This window comes from Cyprinus carpio, chromosome A3, assembly GCF_018340385.1.
Source record: "Cyprinus carpio isolate SPL01 chromosome A3, ASM1834038v1, whole genome shotgun sequence".
NCBI classification, from domain to species: domain Eukaryota; kingdom Metazoa; phylum Chordata; class Actinopteri; order Cypriniformes; family Cyprinidae; genus Cyprinus; species Cyprinus carpio.
In genome coordinates, this window is record NC_056574.1 from 18,905,020 (window position 1) to 18,927,300 (window position 22,281).

Below are 22,281 nucleotides of genomic sequence, written 5' to 3' on the forward strand. Positions count from 1 at the left end.
TAATTTATGTAATAATTATACAACAACAATTAGATCTGGTTTGAGCGGCCGGTGCTTTACAGCAATGGGGCATTTCACTTGTTTGTATCTACTTTGTTGTGCGAGCTGAAACAGAACCCGTAGAATTGGTGGTTGTTGTTGTTGTTGTTGTTGTTTTGGAAGTGTTTTAGATGCGGAGTTGTGTGAGTTTTGCCTGCAGTGACTAAGCTATCAGATGTTCTAAGAACGTTTGCTAAAGTACCCATTACGATGTGAACAAAATAATGTTCCAAAAGTTCCACGAATAATGTATAAATAACATTTTGTAACATTTTGAGAATTTTATTAAAGACCAGACAGCTTTGGATGAACATTACTGGAATAACTTTTGTTCATAACTTTGAGAGAACCTTGCCAGAATATTAGCCCAAGTTCTAAGAACGTTGCAGTACACTTTGATAACAGACCTTTGAATTATGGAGGATCTTTGGTCTTGTACTGAACTATAATCAATAATAGTGGGTCTATGTATACATACAGTACATTAGAAAGAGCTCTTCAGTTTTTTTAAAGACAGCTTGTCAAGTTTAAAATGTATTCTTTAAAATTGAGAAAAACGTGCCAAAAGACCCCTGCGTTCACTTTCAACAACCTTTTCGAGATGACACAAAAACAAGATCTGTGTATAAACAGCCCCTAACACTGGATGCTGCGGCAATGTACAGTGGGTGTAAAGAATCGCCCCCTTTAAAATAATCACATTTTGTTGCTTTGCAGCCTGAAATTAAGATTGACAGTTTTTGTTTTATCCAGCTGTATTTTTTCGTGATCAGCATAACCCACACGTAACCACACTTCCACACTCATAACCACTGACTGTTCTGCACAATTATTATTTTCCCACTCATGTTTACCTCTCATCTCCACCCTTCAGCAGCATGACTCCAGATCACCACCACCTACACCTATGGCCCTTGCTTATGCTGTCCACATAAAAACCATTCTGTGTGTTTTTCTTTTAATATCGACATTTATTTTGCAATTGTGATATCTTATTAAGCAGCAAGCTGATGTCTGAAACGAACACATCATGTTAATATCAGCCTAGCTCTCAAACCAAACCAAAATAACTGTGCTAGTTTACGCTTCATGCTATTGAAAGGAACCGCATGTAAGAAGGAAAATATGTAAAACGGACGTCATTACATGACTGATATATCATGTAATCCAGGAATGCCTTTATTATATTATAGCAATTACATAAGGAATAATATGCAGAATTCTTCATGAACATTGGCTGATTTCCATGAAAAGTAACTAAGGCGTATTTTTGTCATGGTTATTGCAGTGCTTTTTTTGACCTCGGCAGATATTTACCACACCTCTGCCTATTTTAGCTGGGTTTCTTCTGCATTTGATCATGAATGAGTTGAATGTTGTCGCTATATTGAGTATAAGATCCTCTGAGGATTCGTCTGCAGTGCATTCCCTGGCTTCTTCCCATAACTACAGTACAGCACTGTGACTGCAGATACATGAGTAAGAGTTTAGCTTAAACTATTGTAAGTGGGTGATAACCACTGATCTACAGTATATATGACTATATATATGTATGTTCTCTATTATAGATCAGTGGTGATAACCCTGCTTTGGTTTAATTAATTCTATTTAATGTTGTACTCATCTGTATGATTTTTTCATATCAACCTACAGTATGCAGAATTAATCATTTTTATTAAAGTCTTGTTCCATGGCTGCCGTACTGCTGGTTTTTCTCTGCCATGGCTACTGGCGTCAATAGATATACAATGCTATAAGTGTTCAGATTTATTACACTTGTAAAATGATGTTGGGTGGCTTGTATGAAGAGGCTGTGCAAGTCGGTGCTCTTCAGTGGTGTGATTTAATGTTACTGTGTCAGTACTCCAAAATAAAGCACTCCAGTGGGAATAATCAAGAGGTTCTTGAATGAGAAAACAGTTATTTGGTTGTTTTAGGAATGAGATTTGCATATAAACCCAATGGGATGGGTTTATTTTTAAGTTAAGTTGCTCCCAGGTTGCTCTAGTTGGTTTACGGTTCTTGTGCTTTTGCTAAATGACAAAGTAATGAGAGAGAATAAGTCATCCGAGTAATGCCGCCCACATTTATTATAAATATAGATGCACCTCAGGTGAACTATAGATAATTCTAGTTCTAACTCTAACTCTAAATGTTGCGTGCAGTAAAGTCATCTCTTCACCAACAATTAAAAATTAAAATCTTATTTTTTCAAGTCTACACTACTGTTCAAAAATGTTTGTTCATGTTTTTGAAAGAAGTGTCATATTTTCATCAAGGCTACATATATTTGACCACAAATGCAGTAAAAACAGTTATATTGTGAAATATAATTGCAACTTAAAGTAGCTGTTTTAATATTTTAATATGTATGTGTCACATGATCCTTCAGAAATCATTCTAATATGAGGTTTGCTGCTCAAGAAACATTTCTTGTTATTATCAATGTTAGAACAGTTGTGCTGCTTAATATTCTTGTGGAAACAGTGATAGATTTTTTTTCTGACATTTTTTGATGAGTATAAAGTTCAATATAGAACAGCATTTGCTGTCACTTTGATAAATTGAATGCATTCTTGCTGAGTAAAAGTATTAATTTCTAAATATAAAAAAAATCTTGCTGTCCCCAAACTTTTGAGCAATAGTTAATTAAGGTTTCTTGAACCGAAAATGACCCTAAGTGGTAATTTTCATTTTGCATGACCAGTTTCCTCCCTCTCACTTACCCATAAAATAAATGTCCTTTTTCACTACCGTATCATTACGATTTCTAAGTAAGTGACCTCTATTATGACATTGCTAACCTGTTTGCATATGAAATAAGTGACTACATTTAAGTGTTGCAAGCTGCTGTTACATTTAGTTTGCGCTGCACTAGATATAACTGAACTAACTTTATAACTGAAGTTCATAACAGCCATATTTGTGACATTTTCACAGAACAAAACGTGCCAAGTTCTTCAGTTAGAAACCTTCAGAGGCTCTTTATTTCTGATAGGAGATTTATGTTTGTGACGTCATAGCCATTAGCCGTTTTTCTGCTTGGTTCCAGTAATTTCAGGTTCCCTTAAAAGAGCAATGTTTTGCTTGCTAAGTGAGTGAAATTTAGGTGACCCGCCCCATGTAGAATATTTTGTCTTATTTCGTCTCAGTTTTAGTTTTTCATCTAATATTCATATTTTATTTTATTTGAGCTTAATTGGATTAACAAAGGCCATTTTTAATAGTTTTCATTAACAGTAACAATATTACTGAAGACTTGCATTGGAGTCTTCTTATGTGGGTGGGCATATATATATATATATATATATATATATATATATATATATATATATATATATATATATATATATATATATATATATATATATATATGAAAAGTACCATTCATTTGTAGTTTTGAGAATGAGGGGAAATTACTGAGTGCTTCTTTTTTTACCTCAAATCATATATTTCTCAAACTCTTCTTCATCATGCATGATTTGGTTTAGTTTAGTTTAGTTTAGTTTAGTTTAGTTTAGTTTAGTTTAGTTTAGTTTAGTTTAGTTTGGCATTTCATTGCCATATTTCCAGTAGCTTCCAGTTTGTCTCTGTACTCTGGCAATATACCAAAAACTCTCTCTCTCTCTCTCTCCCTCCCTTCCTCCCTCGATCATCATGGTGTTTACGTTCTGGTTGCTGTGGTGAGGGTCTCTTTGCTGCAAACACACTTGATTGTTCAGCAGGAACAGTTGAGGGAGTTTGCATTGCCTCTCACTCTTTTGTTGATTGCCAACTTATATATTTTTACTCGGCTATTAATGAGTCGGTTCTGTATTCTTCTGTAACTGTCTGGTTTGGGTCAGCCAGCAAATCATATTTAAGAAGACTGCAACGGACTGTTAGGGCAGCAGAAAGGATCATTGGTGTGCACCTGCCCAGTCTTCAGGTCTTGTTCAACTCCAGAGTGAAGAAACGGGCAGGTAACATCATCACAGACCCCTCTCACCCTGGACACAACCTGTTTGCACTTCACCCCTCAGGCAGACGCTTCAGATCTCTGCGTACTAGAACATCTAGACATAAGAAAGCAAAGTTTTTTGACATTTCAGAGAGCTGATGAAGAGAAGAGGGTATGAAGTAGTGTTGCTAGGGCAAATCTCCATGCTGTGAAAGAATGCAGAGCAGCTATTTCACTGTGAGCGCAACCTCTGTCTTACTTCCGGTCTTTATAAGTCCAGTTAAAGCTCTGGCAGAGAATAGGTTGAATTCACTAGACAATTACACAACATTTGCATGCAGTATTTCAGTGCAAAAACTTCTTATTCATTGTCTGCATTGTCCAGTTAAATCAGGTGCTAAATGCACTAAAATAATGCTGCACTTTATTTAAATTCAATCATGGCTTAACATGGCTTATGGATTGTGTTTTATTCATATAACTTAATGCTATTTGCCTGTCACAATTAATTGCCTGTCACAATTAATTAACTTTTGAACACTACTGTTCAAAAGTTTGGGGTCAGTAATGTTTTTATTTGAAAATAAATGAATACTTTTATTCAGCAAGGACACACCAAATAGATTAAATGTAGCAGTAAAGACATTTATAATGTTATAAAAGATTTCTATTTCAAATTAAAATTGCTGTTCTTTTGAACTTTGTCCATCAAAAGAATCCTGAAAAAAACCCCAGCAAAAACATTAAACAGCACAACTGTTTTAAACATTGATGATAATTTGAAATGTTTCCTGAGCAGCAAAGCAGAAAGATTTCTGAAGGATCATGTGACACATAAGACTTTACAATCACTCAAATAAACTGTATTTTAAAATAGTTTGGACCTTGACAGTGTAATTTACTTGGCAGTCTATGGGACAGTCACAAGCCTCCCGGTTTTCATCCAAAATATCTTAAATTGTGTTCCGAACGGGTTTTGAACAACATTGGGGTAAGTGATTAATGACAAAATTTTCATTTTGGGGTGGAGTATCCCTTTAACACTATACTGAGTTAGCAGGCTAAGCTGTTAGCTTGCTAACTTTAGATTTTACCTTGATTTGCACTGCCCTAAATTGGTGCTAAAATCAACTGCACAGTTAATTCTTACTGAATCCCTCCCTCTGCACGGTTTTTCTTTTTCTTTTCAGCTCAGCCTTTTGTAACACCGCACCGCTCTGCACAGCCAGGCTTAACTTAGCTTTGAAAAGGCTATCAAAAGCTCAGTGTATGCTACTGGCAGTTTTGCAATCTTTGTTCTTAGTGAATAGTCTTTTGCCAAGCTTGCACAAGCCTATGAAGGAGAGCAAGCCACTTATATCTGGAAAACAAACATATTTTGATTATTAAGAATGAAAACATGCCAAAAAAAAAACAATCAAGAAATAATTTCCCTATTATTGTCAATTGATATCCTGTTATATGTGCAGTCATTGCTGCCTGCTGACGTTGACCCACAGTTATTAGTGTCTTACATCACCATGGGATGACATCTTCCCTCATGCTTGTGACTGTAGCTTCTGACCTCCCAGTGCTCTCATGTCTCGAGTATGTGTGAGTCTGCACATATATATTTATTTTGGAAGATGTTTGAGCAATGGATTGATTTTGGTCCATGTTTTGGATGAAATATCAAAACAGTGTGTGACTCAGTGCTGGGAATGTAGTCTCTGGCACATATAACCTTGTGAATATGAGAACAACATTGGGACTGCACATTATGAGTGAATTATAGGATGTGTAACTCTTAGAGACTTGACACTTCAGATTTACAGCATGCAGCAGGTATGTTGGACAGAATGGGACACATTTAGAAAGAACAGAAGGTGCTCTTTTTTAAAATTATGTATGTGTGTGTCATAGGAGTGTTGGACGATGAAGATGTGCGCCTGATGCTGCAGGGGTCAAAGATGATGAAGGTTCGATCTCAACGTTGGCGGAAGGACAGGAGCCTGAAGCTTCTGGAGGACTGTGTGACAGTGTGGTGTGAGTCCAGCAAAACCTCCCGCAAAGGCAAAAGACAGCAGACCTGTGAGTATATCTGTTGTGACTAAAACTACATCCAAAAACAAATTAACAAATCAGCTTTTAGCACAATATTTGTTAGTTCAGAAATTATGTGGCATGATGAGCTAGAATTAGTTCAGTAAACGCTCTCAGCTTAGCTCCTGAGGCCTTTTTAGCAAGATATTTGGTTTCTACATTTTGAGTTTACCACCCCACATCTCTACAATATAGTCTATTAAATTCCCGTGGCTCAGTGGTAGAGCATTGTGTTAGCAGCGCAAAAGGTTGTGGGTTCGATTCCCAGGGAACACATGTTAGGTAAAAAAAAAAATTTTTAGCCTGAATGCACTGTAAGTCGCTTTGGATAAAAGTGTCAGCTAAAAGCATAAATGTAAATGTTTTTACTGTATATTAGCCTTGGTGAGCATAATAGACATCTTTAAAAAACATTGAAAAAAAACTTACAGACCCCAAACTATGGAAACATATTTTTTACAAGTAAGTAGATCAAGGAAACATAGTCACTCCCTGGAGAAAGAATAATGTTCAGAAAACAGTACTTCACTTAATCTTACCTAAAACTTGGCTTTAAGTCACAGCAAGACGTTATTAATGTTTTGTCTGCTGTGCTCTATTTTTGAATGCCCATTGTTAACCTCATCTCAAAGGTCCCAGCAGGTATTAAATCTTATGTTGTTCAATTTTTAGTGAATGAATGCCACTGAATTTAACAGGACGGATGGATTTGGCTTAGTGTGTTGAACTGTAGCAGTGACCCAATTAATCACAGGTCAAACAAGGGAACAATTTTCATTTGATGTTATAGAAACACTAGTTATGATCCAGAAAGGTTATGCAATGATGAGTCATTACAGTTGTCATCACAATATATTATGTATGGACCTCGTTCTATTTTGTGAGACTGCATTTTTACCATTTTAGTTTGTGTTATCATTAGCGCTGTCATTTGATTGAAATGATTAATTAATTGCATGATTTTCAGGTTATTTAAATGAATCACATCGATATTCAAGATGATTCAAAGACATCACATTCTTTTGGTAGACTGGTAAATCACTGGATAGACATTATAAAATTGCATTAGAGGTCAGTATTGCTTGTTTTTGTCCATAGTAAACCACTCACCTTTGACCATCTGGGATATATTGCTAGACAGGTTTTTGTTAAAGGATGGGACTTTCCAATCAATGCAACAGCAAACAGAAAACCCATAAAGTTTTGTTTGCAAACTGTGATTATTAACCAGAACAGTCTGAAACTTTAAATGATTTCAGACCAGCAGATTTAGTGCTTGCTTTGAATAGAGGCGTTGTGGGACATGTCCCAATTAATTGTCCCAATCTGTTATTTTCACCTGCTTTTCAGGTGATTGGTAATCTCCTTTTAATCACACAAATTCAACCTTTGCTCCAAGCATAATGGAAACACTACAGATTCATCTGTGACAGGAGACATTATAGGATATGAGCTGCTCTATCATCTCTAATCTCTAGCTGTTCAGATGATTGTTAATCTGTTTTTCATCTCACTTATGCTCTTCAGATGGATGGATAATCGGTTGTGAGAGTGAATCAGACTTCCTGCTATAATCCCATTCCTGGCGCTTCACTGGAGCATGGCGATGTTATTTCTCTTATTAGACCATAGGTGTTGGTGGACCCTATTTAGGGAGCCTTCAGCACCTCTGTCCTTTATCTCAGTGATTATCTCCACTGTCACCCCCCTCTGTTATTATGTGTTCTCGCTTTACATTTACTGAAAATATTGGCTGCATTGAGATATCTGAGGCTACTCAACTTTCATGCAACAAAATATTTGGTTAAAAGTTAGTTAACCAAAATCTTAACTTGCGACCACTTGCTCTTAAAGCAGGAAAAGTTTGGCCCACAAGACAAGGGGTTTAACAACCCTAAGACTTAAATTCATTCTCACACATGGACTGTGAACAACAACTGTGTCTTTTGTATAGTGATATAGAAATGTGAATGGATGCATGTTTCTATTTATCTATTCATATCTTTTTGGATTTTGAAACTTGCAAAGTTTCCATATACACATGCAGCTGTACAGTAGGTTAAAGCCCAGGTCATGCATTTATGAATAATCCCTGCTCTTAGAGGGGATTTATGGGTCATTCTGAGGAGACCCTGAGGACTAAAGTGAACTTGTAACTAATCATGTGACTCATTGTGATTAATAATTTGTGCTGTCTGACCCATGCACAATAATACAGTAGTGTTAGTAATCACTTTTGTAATATCATTATGTAATAATTAGTGTTTTCATTTTAATTGGAACACATTTGTGCTTTGTTTCTTTTGACTCCCTGCAAAATGTTGTTTTTGTAATGTATACATAGATGTATCTTGATACACCCTAGACAACATCAAAAGACCACCGACTCACCTGTCAGTCATCCCCCTTTAGTAAAGGCTAAGGCTAAGTAGAGAGGGAGGCTGGGAGGGAACACAGAAGGCGCAGGAGGGTCAGGGCTGGATGGAATCAGCAGGAAGATAATATGTTAAATTATCCACTTCAGGATTGTCTAAAATGCTTCCAGAGGCCAGTTGTAGCTCACCCTCAGTGGTGAGAGTGTGGACAGGGCTTCTTTTCATCCCCTCATACTCACCTAATATTCCCTCAGGCACGTGCGGTGTTGCCGACTCACACACCTGGTGAGACTCGTCAATCAGCTCAGGCTCCAGGGCGATGACAGTCTCAGTCGCTTCTTCTCATGCTGGCTCTTCAGTCACAGTGGGCTCTGGCAGATGCTCTGTGCAGCATATTGATGGTTGGCTGGGCTCTGGGACTGGCGGTTCTCTGGATCGGGGAAAAATGCTCTCCAGACACCTAATGACGGCCTCCTTCAGTCAAGTTCTGTGGTGTCTGGGAGGTCTATGGGATAATGGTAATTCGCCCCAATCCAGAGCAGCAATTTCAGGGTTTCATCATCAAATGGAGCGTTGACAGCGAGACAACAATGCAGCATATTTCATTATGCGGTCTGGTATTCTGTCACGTAATGTCCAAGGAAGATGAATATAAAGCAATACAAAGTTTAATAACTCAGAAGATCAGCCACATGCGAGACAGTTGTGTATACACAAACAATACCAGACAAATCAAAAGTGAGACAGAGCAAAATAAATACAAGGCAAATGAGGGAACTAATAAATAACATCTGTGATGATTAAATTAAATCTAAAGAGTGACAAGAAAAACTAAGGAAGCCAGGAAACTAGATAAAACAAGCTAAAAGTCCATGATGAAGAAACTAAAAGAACATAATTGTGACAACTTTCACTCGAACTGAGATTTGCATTGTTTTTGTGTAAGATATTGTGTCAAAATAAATAAAATACAAAATAAAAAGAAAACAAAATAACATAACTTATTGTAGCATTGTAAAGCATTGTAAAGTACATGATACACAAACCCACTACCATCTTGATCATCAAATCAGCACATCATATTAAAATTATTTCTGAAGGATCATGTGACACTGAAGTCTGAAGAGTATTGAATGCTGCAAATTCAGCTTTGCATCACAGGAATAAATTACATTTTAAATTATATTTAAATAGAAAACAGTTCTTTCAAATAGTTATAATACAACACAGCATTACTGTTTGTACAGTATTTGTAGGTGAGTATAAGAGACTTATTTCAAAAATATTGACAATCTTATGGACCCCAAACTAATGAATGATAGAGTAGCATGAAATTCACTTGAAAATGCCCATAAACCAAACACTTTTGTTTGTACCGCTCAACTCAGAGAGCAGAAGATAAGACGGCCTCTTTCTCTGTTTCTGTCTTGTGCTGTGTCACACTGGCTTCAGGAATGCAGGCTCAGCTGCTCCTGTCCTATCCTAGCATGCTCCTCGCAACGCACGGACTGCCACACACTTGAAGGAATTAACATAATCCAAATAATTACTATGTGAGTTTGCATTATGTGAGTAAGTGTTTGTGCATGTAACATTACATCATGCACCACTTCAATTCTTTGTTATTTTGGCTATTTATTAAGGTAGATAAAGACAGAAGACACATGGTTATGGCATAAGTGTCAGACAGCTTGCAGTAAATGAGTAGGAGATGAGTTTACGCAGATGTCATTGTGCTGGTAGGCAGGAGCTCCTCATTGGGCGACAGATACAGGGCTGGATCTCTTGAGAGTTCAAGCTCCTGTGCATCTATGCAGCAGGCATTAGTGAGGAATGCCAGTTGCGTATTAAACGCCCATTCACTGTACATCATGTATCAGCACACACGCACTGTTAAAATTAACACCCTTCTTCTCCATATACACAAGAATTATGAATGCATGTTTGTCAGTGTTTGGAAGTGGGCAGTGTACACTAACATGATGGCAGAGAAGGGAAGTAAAAGCTTAAAAAATTTTGATTGTCACTGTATTAGCAATTGCATTTCTTATTTGGTAAAATGGTTGTCTGTCCAAAGCCTCTGCTTGGCTCTGAGGTGGGTTATATGGGTGTGCTTGTGTGTAGCGGTGTGTTTTCGAAAAGAAAAAAAAAATAGAAAGCTTTATTGCCAGGTATGTTTGCATATACAAGGATTTTTTATTATTATTTTAATTTTTTTCTGGTGAAGCTTCCAGTACACAGTGACAACAACAACAACGTATACAGTATATACAGTTCTTAAAGGGTGGGCAGGGGAGCACCGATAATCCTTTCAGCAGTCCGAGAAGACCATTGTGAACATTTTTGGCACTGGACATGTTTTGTGAGAGCCAAATAAATCCTCACACACACGTCCATCGTCACACATTGTGACACTAATGACTTTAAATAATCTAAGTGTCCTTGTTACTTGTTTATCATTCATTAATGTGTTTATCATCAGACTTTAGAGCATTTAGTTGGGTTTTGTTTTCATTTTCATTTTGTTTAAATTATTGTTTAGTTGTTTTGAAGTCTTCAGCTAAGACTTGCTTTTAGTTTGTTTAATTTTAGTTTTTTTATTTAGTTTTGTTTAGATAAATCTTTTAGTTTTGTTATTTCAGTTATTTCAGTTCCTAATTTAGATGTTTTAGAGGCTTCTTTTTTTTACATTTTATACAAGCTTTTAATTTTAGTTTGTTTAAATATATCTTGTTTTGTGTTCATTCAGGTAGCTTATCTTAGTTTAGTTTAGTTCCTTTGAAGTGTTATTTGGAATGATTCAGCAAAGAGTTTATTTTAGTTTGTTTATTTTTAGTTTTATTTCATTTTGTTTATTTGAATATATTTACTTTATTAAATTCCGCTAGTTTAATTTAGTTTTTCTTGAAGTTTTACTTCAGCTAAAACTTGCATTTAGTTTTTGTTTTATTTATTTTTTAATATGTGTTCGGTTTGTGTTAATTCAGTCAGTGTAGTTTAATTTAGGTCTTTTGATGTGAATCATTTTTTTTTTTTTTTTTTTTTTACTTTTGTTGAATTTTTGTTTTCTGTACACAAACATTTTATTTCAGTTTTAAGGTTGTTTCATTTGCTTTTAATGTTTTCTTAATTCAGGTAGTTCATTTATTTTTTGCGTTCTTTTTGGTGCCACTAGTGGCACGTAGATTATACAATTTAACTTTAAGTAATAGATTATGTAATCTATGTAAATCATTATTAGTAGTAATGGTCCAATCACCCGTTTGTGTGCTTGTGTGTGTTTCTTTCTGTTAGTCTCTGTGACAGAGGTGGAGTGTGTTCGGGAGGGCTGCCAGTCAGAGTGTCTGCGAAGAATGACAGATCTGGTTCCAGAGACCCACTGCTTCACTGTGGTCTTCCGTGGAGGAAGGAAAAGCCTGGATCTGTGCTGCTCCACACAGGACGAAGCGGAGCATTGGGTCCGAGGCCTCCGCACACTCAAAGACCGTGTCTCCAACATGAGCCAGAAAGAAAAGCTGGACCAATATCCTTAAAGCCATACTTGTAGAGAGCATGCACTAGTACTGAGCACTAGTAACAGTCTTTCCTAACTGCAAGTCGCGCATTTAATGCACATTTAATGCACATTTAATCAAAGTATTTAAATGGAAGGCTTAAGTTTCACCTTCCTTGGCCACCATATGCCAATAAATGCACATGTAAACACACTCACCATTACTGCACAGCATTAATCAGTGAGAGAGCTGACTAAATATAGAGCAGATCTAGAACAGATGTCTGAAAGCCACTCCACCGCACATATGAACCACAGAACATATCGTGTTCAAATACCTTTGTCCTGTTTCTCTTTCCTTCAATGTGGTTTTCACTATACATGCAGCTTCTAATTTTAATTCAGTGTTAAAGTGTGTTAGTTTTTTTTTTTTTTTAAACTGTTTATCTCAGCTTAATATGCATAATTTAAGTCATATGTTGATTTCCTTGAATAAGTCATTGCATTTTTTTTGTTTGGGAAACCTGTTTCTAAATTATTATTATTATTATTATTATAATAATAATAATAATAATAATAATAAAAAAAATTATTATTAAAAAATGTAATTGAATCTGGAACTGTAATAAGATCCTTTGATCAGATGCTAGAACTAAAATTTTGAGACCAAACACTAGAAGAGTTCATCTACAGTGTATATGCAAACAACTGTTTTAATTAAAAAATATATATTTATAATAATTATTATATTTGAATATATTTTATATATTGTATAATATATTCATAAATTTGTATTTAATTTAATATCTTATATTTCTAGTTATAATTATGTTCTTTTTATTTAGTTTCATACTTGATTATCACACTAACCTGACGTTATGTGAAAAGCTTGGCCCAAACCTGGCCTCATACTTTGAGTTCTTTTGGACTGTGGTTTGGTAGCAGAGAATTTTCTTTTTCATACTATATGGCTAGCAGCATGTTGTGTATGCATATTATTGGTTTGTCTAATTTTCCATAACTGTGCACACTTGGATCCGAGGCTATCTAAGACGTGCGTACCAGAACCAGGATGGGAAGATGAGCTACGACGAGGTGAAACATCTGCTACAGCTGATCAACATTGACCTGAACGAACAGTATGCACGCACCCTCTTTAAGGTTTGTGTGAGAGATCAATGTGCATATGGCAACAACTGTCGTAAAAACTAAAAGCATTCAATTTAAATGAAGCCTCATGCAGTCTCTTTTTCTTTTATTGCTCCTCTTGTGTGTAGAAGTGTGATCGCTCGTGTGACGGGCGGCTGGATCACGTGGAGATTGAGGAGTTCTGTCGTGAGCTGATGCGCAGGCCGGAGCTGGATGCGGTGTTCAGGCATTATTCTGGTAACGGATGTGTGCTCACAACCTTGGAGCTGCGGGATTTTCTTGGTGACCAAGGCGAAGATGCATCACTGGCCCACGCGAAGACTCTCATCCACACCTATGAGCTCAACAGCTGGGGTACACAGCCATCAGCACCATACATTATATGTTATTGAATTTTTACGGACACACAGGGGGTTTATGTATACGTATACATGGATTTATAAATACATACATAAACTACTGTTTAACTTTAATATTAATCTTTTCCTTCAGTTCTTCAGTGGAGAGTAGACATGTAAACATGCACAATATTTGTATTCTTACTTGCATAAACAGCACACAGAGAAACTCATGCTACTTACACATACCCTCAGGTCCTCTTATTCTTCTTGAAGATTATTTTCATTTTTCATGCAATTCTGAATCAGATATATATTCTATATATATATATATATATATATATATATATATATATATATATATATATATATATATATATATATATATATATATGCAGTCTTGTGAAATATAATAAGTTATGATAAACATAAAAATAATTCTTCCACATAGGTCAGTAAGATTTTGTATTTATGTTTTGATAGAAGTCTCTCACCCGTGTTCACCAAGGCTGCATTTATTTGATCAAAAATACAGTAAAAACAGTAATATTGTGAATATTATTCGAATTTAAAACAACTGTTGTCTATTTTAATATATTTTAAAATGTAATTTATTCCTGTGATGGCAAAGCTGAATTTTCAGCACCCTTTACTCCAGTCTTCAGTGTCACATGAGCCTTCCTGTCTTTACTGTCAATTTTGATGTTTTAATGTAACCTTGCCAAATAAAATGATTAATTTCGTTAACAATAATAATAATAAAACATGAAAGTCTTTTAAATTTATAATTTTCACTGCTGAATAAAAAAAAAATTTCAATACTTTTAAAAAAATATTTTATGTGATGAAACTATGAGCAGTGCAAGTACAAATCTGATCCAGCATAAAATTTTTTTTTAATAATAATAGTTTTTGAACTCTGTACTGTCATTTGAAAAATGACCAACAGCTATTAATCTAGCTCACATTTCCCTTGCTGTTCTCCATTCATTTCCTGTCTGCACTCTACTGTTTATAGTGTCAGTAGAAATGGCACAAAGGCCAACTCAAAACTGGTTTCGGTTTATTATTGTGTGAGCTAATGATGAAAAATATCTGACCTACCTGTTGAAAACTGGAGTGCAGGCCCAACAGTAAACTGAAAAACCACACCCATCCACTTCCACAAACTAGTGTGAGTGCATAGCTCAGTAGTGTGTCACTGGTTATTAACTGACAAACCTTGGTTATTCCTTTCTGCTTTTAATAGAACTGAGAGTAATACGTTAGTAATACAGAATAGGAAAAAGTCTGTGTTAAACATTTCCTTGACCAGCTCTACTGAAGCATGTGTTAAACAGTGTTAAGTGATATATTTTTTTTATGACCCTCAGCCCGGAAGAATCTTTTCATGACCCAGAACGGTTTCACCATGTACATGCTCTCGCAAGAGAACGATGTGTTTAACCCGGATCACGCTCACGTGTATCAGGACATGAGCAGACCACTGGCACACTACTACATCTCTTCTTCTCATAATACATACCTCACCAAAGACCAGGTGACCAGCGCCAGCAGCACTGAGCCTTATATCAGGTACAGCACCCACCCAACTGCACCTTATAATCTGCCTCCAGCACCACAGAGCTACTGCAAGTACACGAAAACACACTTCTACTTTGTTCTGTAAAATCCCAATCATTACTTGTGTCTGTATCCCAGCCTTCACCACAATGCAATGCTTTTTTCAGGACTTAATTGTATTATGAATGAAAATGGCCTAGAATTAGCATGTTGCCATGGAACCCTAAAAATGGGCTCATGTGGTAACAGTATAAGGAGAAAATATTAATTGCCTTTATTTATTTTTTACTTTTTTTTGTAAACCAACAATTAAGATAATTTATAGGGTTATTCTGAGTAGAAAAAACATCCTTATCAACTGCAGAATTTTGTGGAATGGATTTATTTGGCAAAATAGAGCTAAGAGTAGCTGATATGTGTGTTAGGTGCACACACAATGGACCAGGAATACAGTATGTAGACAGATAATGCAATTCTGCAAAAATCTGAAAGGCTCATATTCCATCCAGGCCTTTACCTCATGAAATATTTGATCAACAGCGGCAGCTATACAAGACATAGCCACTGTGTTATGAGATACAACACACAATGCTAATTCACATACACATATTTTGTTTGTGGGTAAACTCCTGGGTTTTGTTTGTGTTTAGAGCTCTGCATCAGGGGTGTCGCTGTGTTGAGCTGGACTGCTGGGACGGTGATAAAGGAGAGCCCATGATCTACCATGGGCACACGCTCACCTCCAAAGTGCTCTTTAAAGAAGTCATTGAGACCATCGCTCAGTACGCCTTCAAGGTGCAGACACATGAACCATAACAACAGCCTATGATGGAAATCATTGTATAATGCCACAATATAGGTTAGCATGTATGATAACTGACACTTAAATAATGGATTCTCTTGAACAACCAATGCTCTCTCTCCATAGACATCTCCATATCCTCTGATCTTGTCCCTGGAGAATCACTGCTCAGTGGAGCAGCAGGCGGTCATGGCGCAGCACCTGCACTCCTTTCTGGGAAAGAAGCTCCTGAGAAAGCCGCTCAATGACCTGCCCCTCAAACAGCTGCCCTCACCTGAGGTCAAACACACTTCTAGTTTTGCTCTTCCTTTACTTAATAATTCATCGGATTTCCAGTAATTTAGCGATTTTTAGGCATAACTGCAATAAAAAAGAAAAAGAACCATATTTATTTTCAGTATGCTTATTGGACATCACTCACTAAATGAAACTACTGTTTCAAGCTTTTGGTGTTGCATATTGCATAGTTCCACATGTTTCTGCTTATATAAGCAGTATGTATTATGTACGGTACTGTCCAGTAAGTATGCTGAATTTCTGTGTTCATCATAATACAGTGGGAAGACATAATAATTCCTGTAACTATTTATCACTTCATGTTTTACATAACTACAAAGCGCATTTATTTGATGGAAAATTCGGTAAAAACAGTAATATTGTGAAATATTATTATCATTTAAAATTACTGTTATATATATATATGTATGTATGTATGTATGTATAGTTTATTTCAAGATTCTTTGGTGAATAGAAATTTCCAAAGAACAGCATTTATTTGAAATAGATTTTTTTTTAACAGTGTAAAAGTTTACAGTCACTTTTAATCAATTTAATGCATCTTTACTGAATAAAAGTATTGTTTTCTTTCAAAAAAACAAAACCTTTTAAAAGTTAGTGTATATAATTTGGCAGACGCTGTCCAAAGTTATTTCCTTAGATTCTGTGCAAATCAAACCCAAGATCTTGGTGTTGTTAACCCTTCCTTTCTTGCTCTCGGAAACTTCCTGTTTACTTTCTTAGGATTATCAGCAAAAACATCTGACCCTTGCTGCAAAAAAAGGGAAAAAAGGGAAATGTGCAATCACGTAGTACTAGGAATTAATTAATTAACAGTCACGTTCTGTAGTGTACACTTTCACCACCTCAAGCACATGTGCTTCCATTTTCATATTTATGATAACTTCATCTCTTTTACTCTCTGCATATTCTGTCATGACATTTTTCCATCTTATTTAAGGCCTGTTCCAGCCTCTGATATAAACAATTGTTTACAATGTTTTAAAGCCACCATTTTCCGAGTCAGAAGAAAGTGTTCCAGTTATTGGTGAACATTTCTGTTACTCACATGTGCCTTGTTTACTGTAGGAGTTGATGGGGCGGATCCTGCTGAAGGGAAAGAAGTTAGGTGGTCTGCTGGGGAAGACTGAGAGCTGGACTAGCTTCTCATATAGCTCAGATGAATCTGAGTCTGCGGCTGGAGGGGGCGGGAACAAAAAGGAATCCAAAAAGGATCCTGGAAGGGTGAGTCCAGATATGAATTGCTTTTTGGGCCAAGGTATTAAATCCTGTTCTCAATTTTGTAAATTATTGGAAGATTGTGTGGTTTGATTGTCTGTGTATGAGTATTATTGCAGCTCAGGTAAATGCATTAGCTACAGTACAGTATATACTGTATGATATGTGTGTGTTTATAATACATACAATGCCTAAATGTTCACTAAATATATCTGCTTGTGTATGTACATTAACTTTTACACATATAAATTCCATCCCCAGTCTATGAGCACTAAACTGAGCCCAGAGCTGTCAGATCTGGTGGTGTATTGTCAGAGTGTGCCTTTCAGTGGTTTCGAGACAGCCAGTCAAAGACCTCCTAGCATGATGTCCTCTTTCTCTGAAAATGAGGCGCTCAAACTCATCAAAGACTCAGGTGAGATGAACAGGACAAGCCTTGAGCTGCATTTTCACTCAAGTCTCATCATATTCATCATAAGCAGTGATCCACAGAGCCACTGCAAATGTGATAAGTGATGGATGGATGGATGGATGGATGGATGGATTCATGTTGCTGCTCTAATAGATAGATCTAATAGATCTTATCCTTTTGAGATTCACTGTTTCTGTGATGCAGATGTGCTTTAAACAGCAGGCACAATAAAGACACTGCGTTTCTGAGCATTTTTTAGCAAGCTGTTCAACTTTTATATTAATGCCGTGATGTCTGTGATAATAGATGTGGCACGTGACTTCCCAGCAGTGCACGACTGTATGAATATTTTTCACATATTACTGTGAACTGTATTGGTTCACAATAAATGAGCAGATCACTTCCAAAGCAAAGACACTGCTCTTCCTGCAAACGCTGCCATCCAGCGGCATGACAAACTCACATCAATCTCATGTCATTTCATAATTAGGTCATGTAACCACTTTTCAGAGCTCAACATTTACCACATAAACTATAATAACTGTGACAAAAAAAATAAAAAAGTCAAAGATCAGTCACGCTATCTTTTCTAGAATCGCACTGTTACATATCAGATTATATAATGTATTTAGTAAATCAAAGCAATGTTTATTCTATTATGATAATTATTAAGTCTCTAATGGTCACCATGTCTGATTTTTATTTTTTAAGTAAAAACAGTAATATTGTGAAATATTATAACAATTTACAACAACTATTGTGTATTTTAATCTATTTTAAAATGTTATTTATTCCTGTGATGCAAAGCTGAATTTTCATTATTCTAGTTTTTAGTGTCACATGATCTTTCCGAAATCATTATAATATGATCATTTGGAATGTTTTTATTTTTGTTTTTTGTGGAAAACTTGATCATTTTTTTCAGGATTCTTTGTTGAATAGAAAGTTCAAAAGAATAGCAATTATTTGAAACCAATAATAATTTAAATTAGGTAACAAATAATATATAAACAACAATTTGTATATACTGTAAATAAAAGTAATAATGTAGCATTTTGTCGTGCTGATCTGCTGTTTGTTAAAAACAAACAAACAGCTAACCTACTTTAAAAACTGCTGTAGAAATTTAGTTTCTCCTTGCATGAGTATCTGTGTCTGTTCATTTGTTTTATGTGCATATTTTTGTCTCCTGTAGGGAAGTTGTTTGTTCGACACAACAGTTGGCAGCTGAGCAGGGTTTACCCATCAGGCCAGAGGTTACAGTCCTCCAACTACGACCCGCAGGATATGTGGAACGGAGGCTGCCAGATGGGTGAGCGACTGAACACTCTGACATTCCTGCATGTCTGCAAGTACAGCAGCCAATGCTTGAACGCTTCTTTCTCTCTGTTCTCCAGTGGCCCTGAACTTCCAGACCCCAGGAGAGCAGATGGACCTGAACCAGGGCCGCTTTCTGCCCAACGGCCGCTGCGGATATGTGCTTAAACCTGACTTCCTGTGTCACCCAAAGTCCAACTTTGACCCTGAGAACACAGGTGGAGGACCAGGACATATACCCACACAACTTACCATACGGGTTAGTAACAGCGCCTCTTCTCTTACAGCTGACAGGAAATATTGCTCGGGATCCCATGTGTTCTGTAAATATTGTGATAAATCAGTACTTCTGGGCCGTTTTGTATCCCTCACAGGTGATCTCAGCCCAGCAACTTCCTAAAATAAACACAGACAATCCCAACTCCATTGTGGACCCGCAGGTCTGGGTGGAGATCCATGGAGTTTCCATCGATAAGGCTCGTGCAAAAACCCAGCGCATTGACAGCAATGGTGAGGCCACTGAGATTTCAGTTATGCAAAGGTATTATGTTGTGTTGTATTATTGGTTAATCTATATTAATCCATTGAAATTGTGCGTGTGATAGAAACTTTAGTGATGTTTTAATGGTTTGTTTATTGATTACAGTGTTTGTTCTGTTGTTTAGAGCAATTACATTCTAGCAGTAAAATGAGAGTGGTTCCTGTCAGGATTAAATATTGAGTGTGTGTGTGTGTGTGTGTGTGTGTTTGTCCCCTCGTGCAGGTTTCAACCCCCGCTGGGACTGTACTGTTAGCTTTCAGCTGCAGGTGCCTGAACTGGCCTTGGTGCGTTTCATGGTGGAAGATCATGACTACAAATCCAAAAATGATTTCATTGGCCAGTTCACACTTCCATTCAACAGCCTACGAACAGGTGTGTGTGTTTGTGTGTGTGTGTGTGCACTGGTTTGGGTGGTTTATGAGGACACAAATTTGTATAATGATATGGGTATAACAAAGGTATTACATTGTGAAGATGGTTTATGAGGACACTGCCTGTTTCCCCGTAATTCAAAAGGTTTAAAAAGCATACTAAATGGTTTCTAAAAATGCACAAAGATTTGTGTGAGGGATAGGTTTAGGTATAGGGTTGGGGTTGGGCGATAGAAAATACAGTTTGTACAGTATCAAAAACAAAAACTTTTAAAACAAAATTTTAAAAGTACTTTAACTTGTTACTTTAAAATAATAATAATAATCTGTGGCGTATGTGGTACCTATTACTTTAAACACTTGTTTTAACAAGATTTTTCATATATTTTATTCAAGTGTTTGTGTTGTCCTCCAGGTTATCGTCATGTTCACCTGCTAAAAGCTGACGGCTCTAGTCTGTCCCCTGCCACGCTCTTCATCCATGTCAAGGTGTTACGGCGAGGAGTTCCTATTAAAACCGTTTCTGAGCGGAAAGGCAAGGCCTGAGGCTTCTGTCATGATTCCTGGAAATGTTTATTTCTGGATGTACCTTACTGAAGGAAAAACCCCTGAGCTGGGCTCTTGAGGTGATGGGACAATCTGCAGAAAGTCAGTGTAGTTTGTGATTCAAAGTGATTCATTTTGCTTTTTTTATTGTTCTTTTGTGCTATTGTCTGCAGAGCAGAACGTCTAACGTGTTATAGAAGTTTTAGGATTGAAGCTTAAGATGTTATGAAGTCAGTATTATTAGAAGTTACAAGTCAGTGTTGTTTATAGAGCCCTTTTCCATTAAGACTGGTTTCTATTGAGTTTCTGTGAGCCTTGAAATCAGGAAATGTAACACATTTTATGAAAATGTTATATTTTAATTGAACTTAAACTAGTCTTTAAATGCTGGACAATAATTATATGTACATGTAGACAGAAATGAACTGTCTTTAATTTTTTTTTTTTTATAGTTTGAATCTTGTCGTTTTGTTGGTGGTTCTGATATGCTGAACACTGATAGCAGGGTAAAGAAAGTGTAGAAACATAATTTTGAAAGGATACTCAAAGCATAGCAAGAGTCATGACTATTTTTTTGCAAGTATTTTTTAATTGATTCAAAAACCAACAGCAATTCAGCAGTATATAAGTAATAAGAAATCAATAATTATCAGTAATTAAGCAATCCGCGTAATAAGATAATTCTGAAAAAAAAAATATATTAATATAATTAATGTAAAAATAATAAATATTAAATATTTTTTAAAAAGCTACCACTTATGATGAATACTGTGTTTAACAGTGTCAGTCAATATGAGACATAAGATGTTATCATTAAAGCTAAAAGCAAGCACTGAAAATGTTGAGTGTGTCATAAGATATGGTCAAATATTATCAACTTACATGACTTGACCAGTGCTTCCTAGTTGAAGATGCAGCCAACTATATCACTTGCCGCTAGATGCTTCGTTTTACCTCCAAGTTTGTTAAATCCTGAAAACATGTGGTTATTATTAACTCATAAATGTCTGTTTTGTACTAGGCTATTTAACATACCGTAATATTATAAAGTAATGTGAGCTGCTTCTGTAAAGACGTGTAAAATGCAGATGTTCTGTTTCACAGTAGAAAACAGATTTTATACAGTTAATACAGTACTGTATGTGTAATTTTGTGTATACATGCTTCAATTTTAGCAAGAATACATTATTTTTTAAGTTGCATTGAAATAGAAAATCAGTCATTAATTAAATTAATATTAACTAGTATTTATTTTTACATTATCAGCAGCAGACAGCAGTTGCAAATCTTCACTTATTTAAGCACAGATACTAATTAGGTTCAGATTTATTTTTTGCATGTGTAGCCTATTTTTGAATCCATGAAAATATAGGAATCAATCTCCATTGTGCAGTTGTGCTCATTAATTGTTTTTAGTGATATTTGGAAAGATGTAGTGCCTTTGAAAGCATGCTTACATTTTATAAATTTAAAAACTGTACCAAATTATTGTGTGGTTTAATGACTTCTGAATGCCTGTATGTGCATGTGTGCATCTTTATCGTAGGCAACATTTTATAAATTTTTTCCCATTTCAGTTTTGTTTTTTGGGTGACTCTAGCTGACATTCTGTCCAGGGAATACAGATAAAAAAGGTCCTTTAGCTATTACCTCTGGTGCATTTACAGTAATGCTTATTAATGTGCACTGTCCCACATAAATAATTAAATAAATCTCACAACATGGGATGAAATGGACTGCCCTGCATAGAACAGAACTACAGGAACCGTCGTGCTTTGCGGCAGTCCACCAATAGTTT

The 22,281-nt window shown here is 36.1% G+C and overlaps 1 protein-coding gene across 1 annotated transcript in view; it reads left to right on the top strand.

Moving 5' to 3' along the window:
* The window catches only part of LOC109051256 (1-phosphatidylinositol 4,5-bisphosphate phosphodiesterase delta-3-A-like), a 22,618-nt gene extending 650 nt beyond the window's left edge, over positions 1 to 21,968 (top strand). The window contains exons 2-15 of the mRNA XM_042721506.1: positions 5,882 to 6,049; positions 11,731 to 11,959; positions 12,961 to 13,090; positions 13,207 to 13,432; positions 14,790 to 14,991; positions 15,630 to 15,774; positions 15,908 to 16,060; positions 17,147 to 17,302; positions 17,558 to 17,711; positions 18,904 to 19,020; positions 19,106 to 19,284; positions 19,400 to 19,535; positions 19,789 to 19,938; positions 20,353 to 21,968. Of these exons, the coding sequence (XP_042577440.1) occupies positions 5,882 to 6,049; positions 11,731 to 11,959; positions 12,961 to 13,090; positions 13,207 to 13,432; positions 14,790 to 14,991; positions 15,630 to 15,774; positions 15,908 to 16,060; positions 17,147 to 17,302; positions 17,558 to 17,711; positions 18,904 to 19,020; positions 19,106 to 19,284; positions 19,400 to 19,535; positions 19,789 to 19,938; positions 20,353 to 20,483 (2,276 nt within the window). The 3' untranslated portion in view covers positions 20,484 to 21,968. The remainder of the gene's footprint in view (positions 1 to 5,881; positions 6,050 to 11,730; positions 11,960 to 12,960; positions 13,091 to 13,206; positions 13,433 to 14,789; positions 14,992 to 15,629; positions 15,775 to 15,907; positions 16,061 to 17,146; positions 17,303 to 17,557; positions 17,712 to 18,903; positions 19,021 to 19,105; positions 19,285 to 19,399; positions 19,536 to 19,788; positions 19,939 to 20,352) is intronic.
* Positions 21,969 to 22,281: the final 313 nt, after the last annotated feature.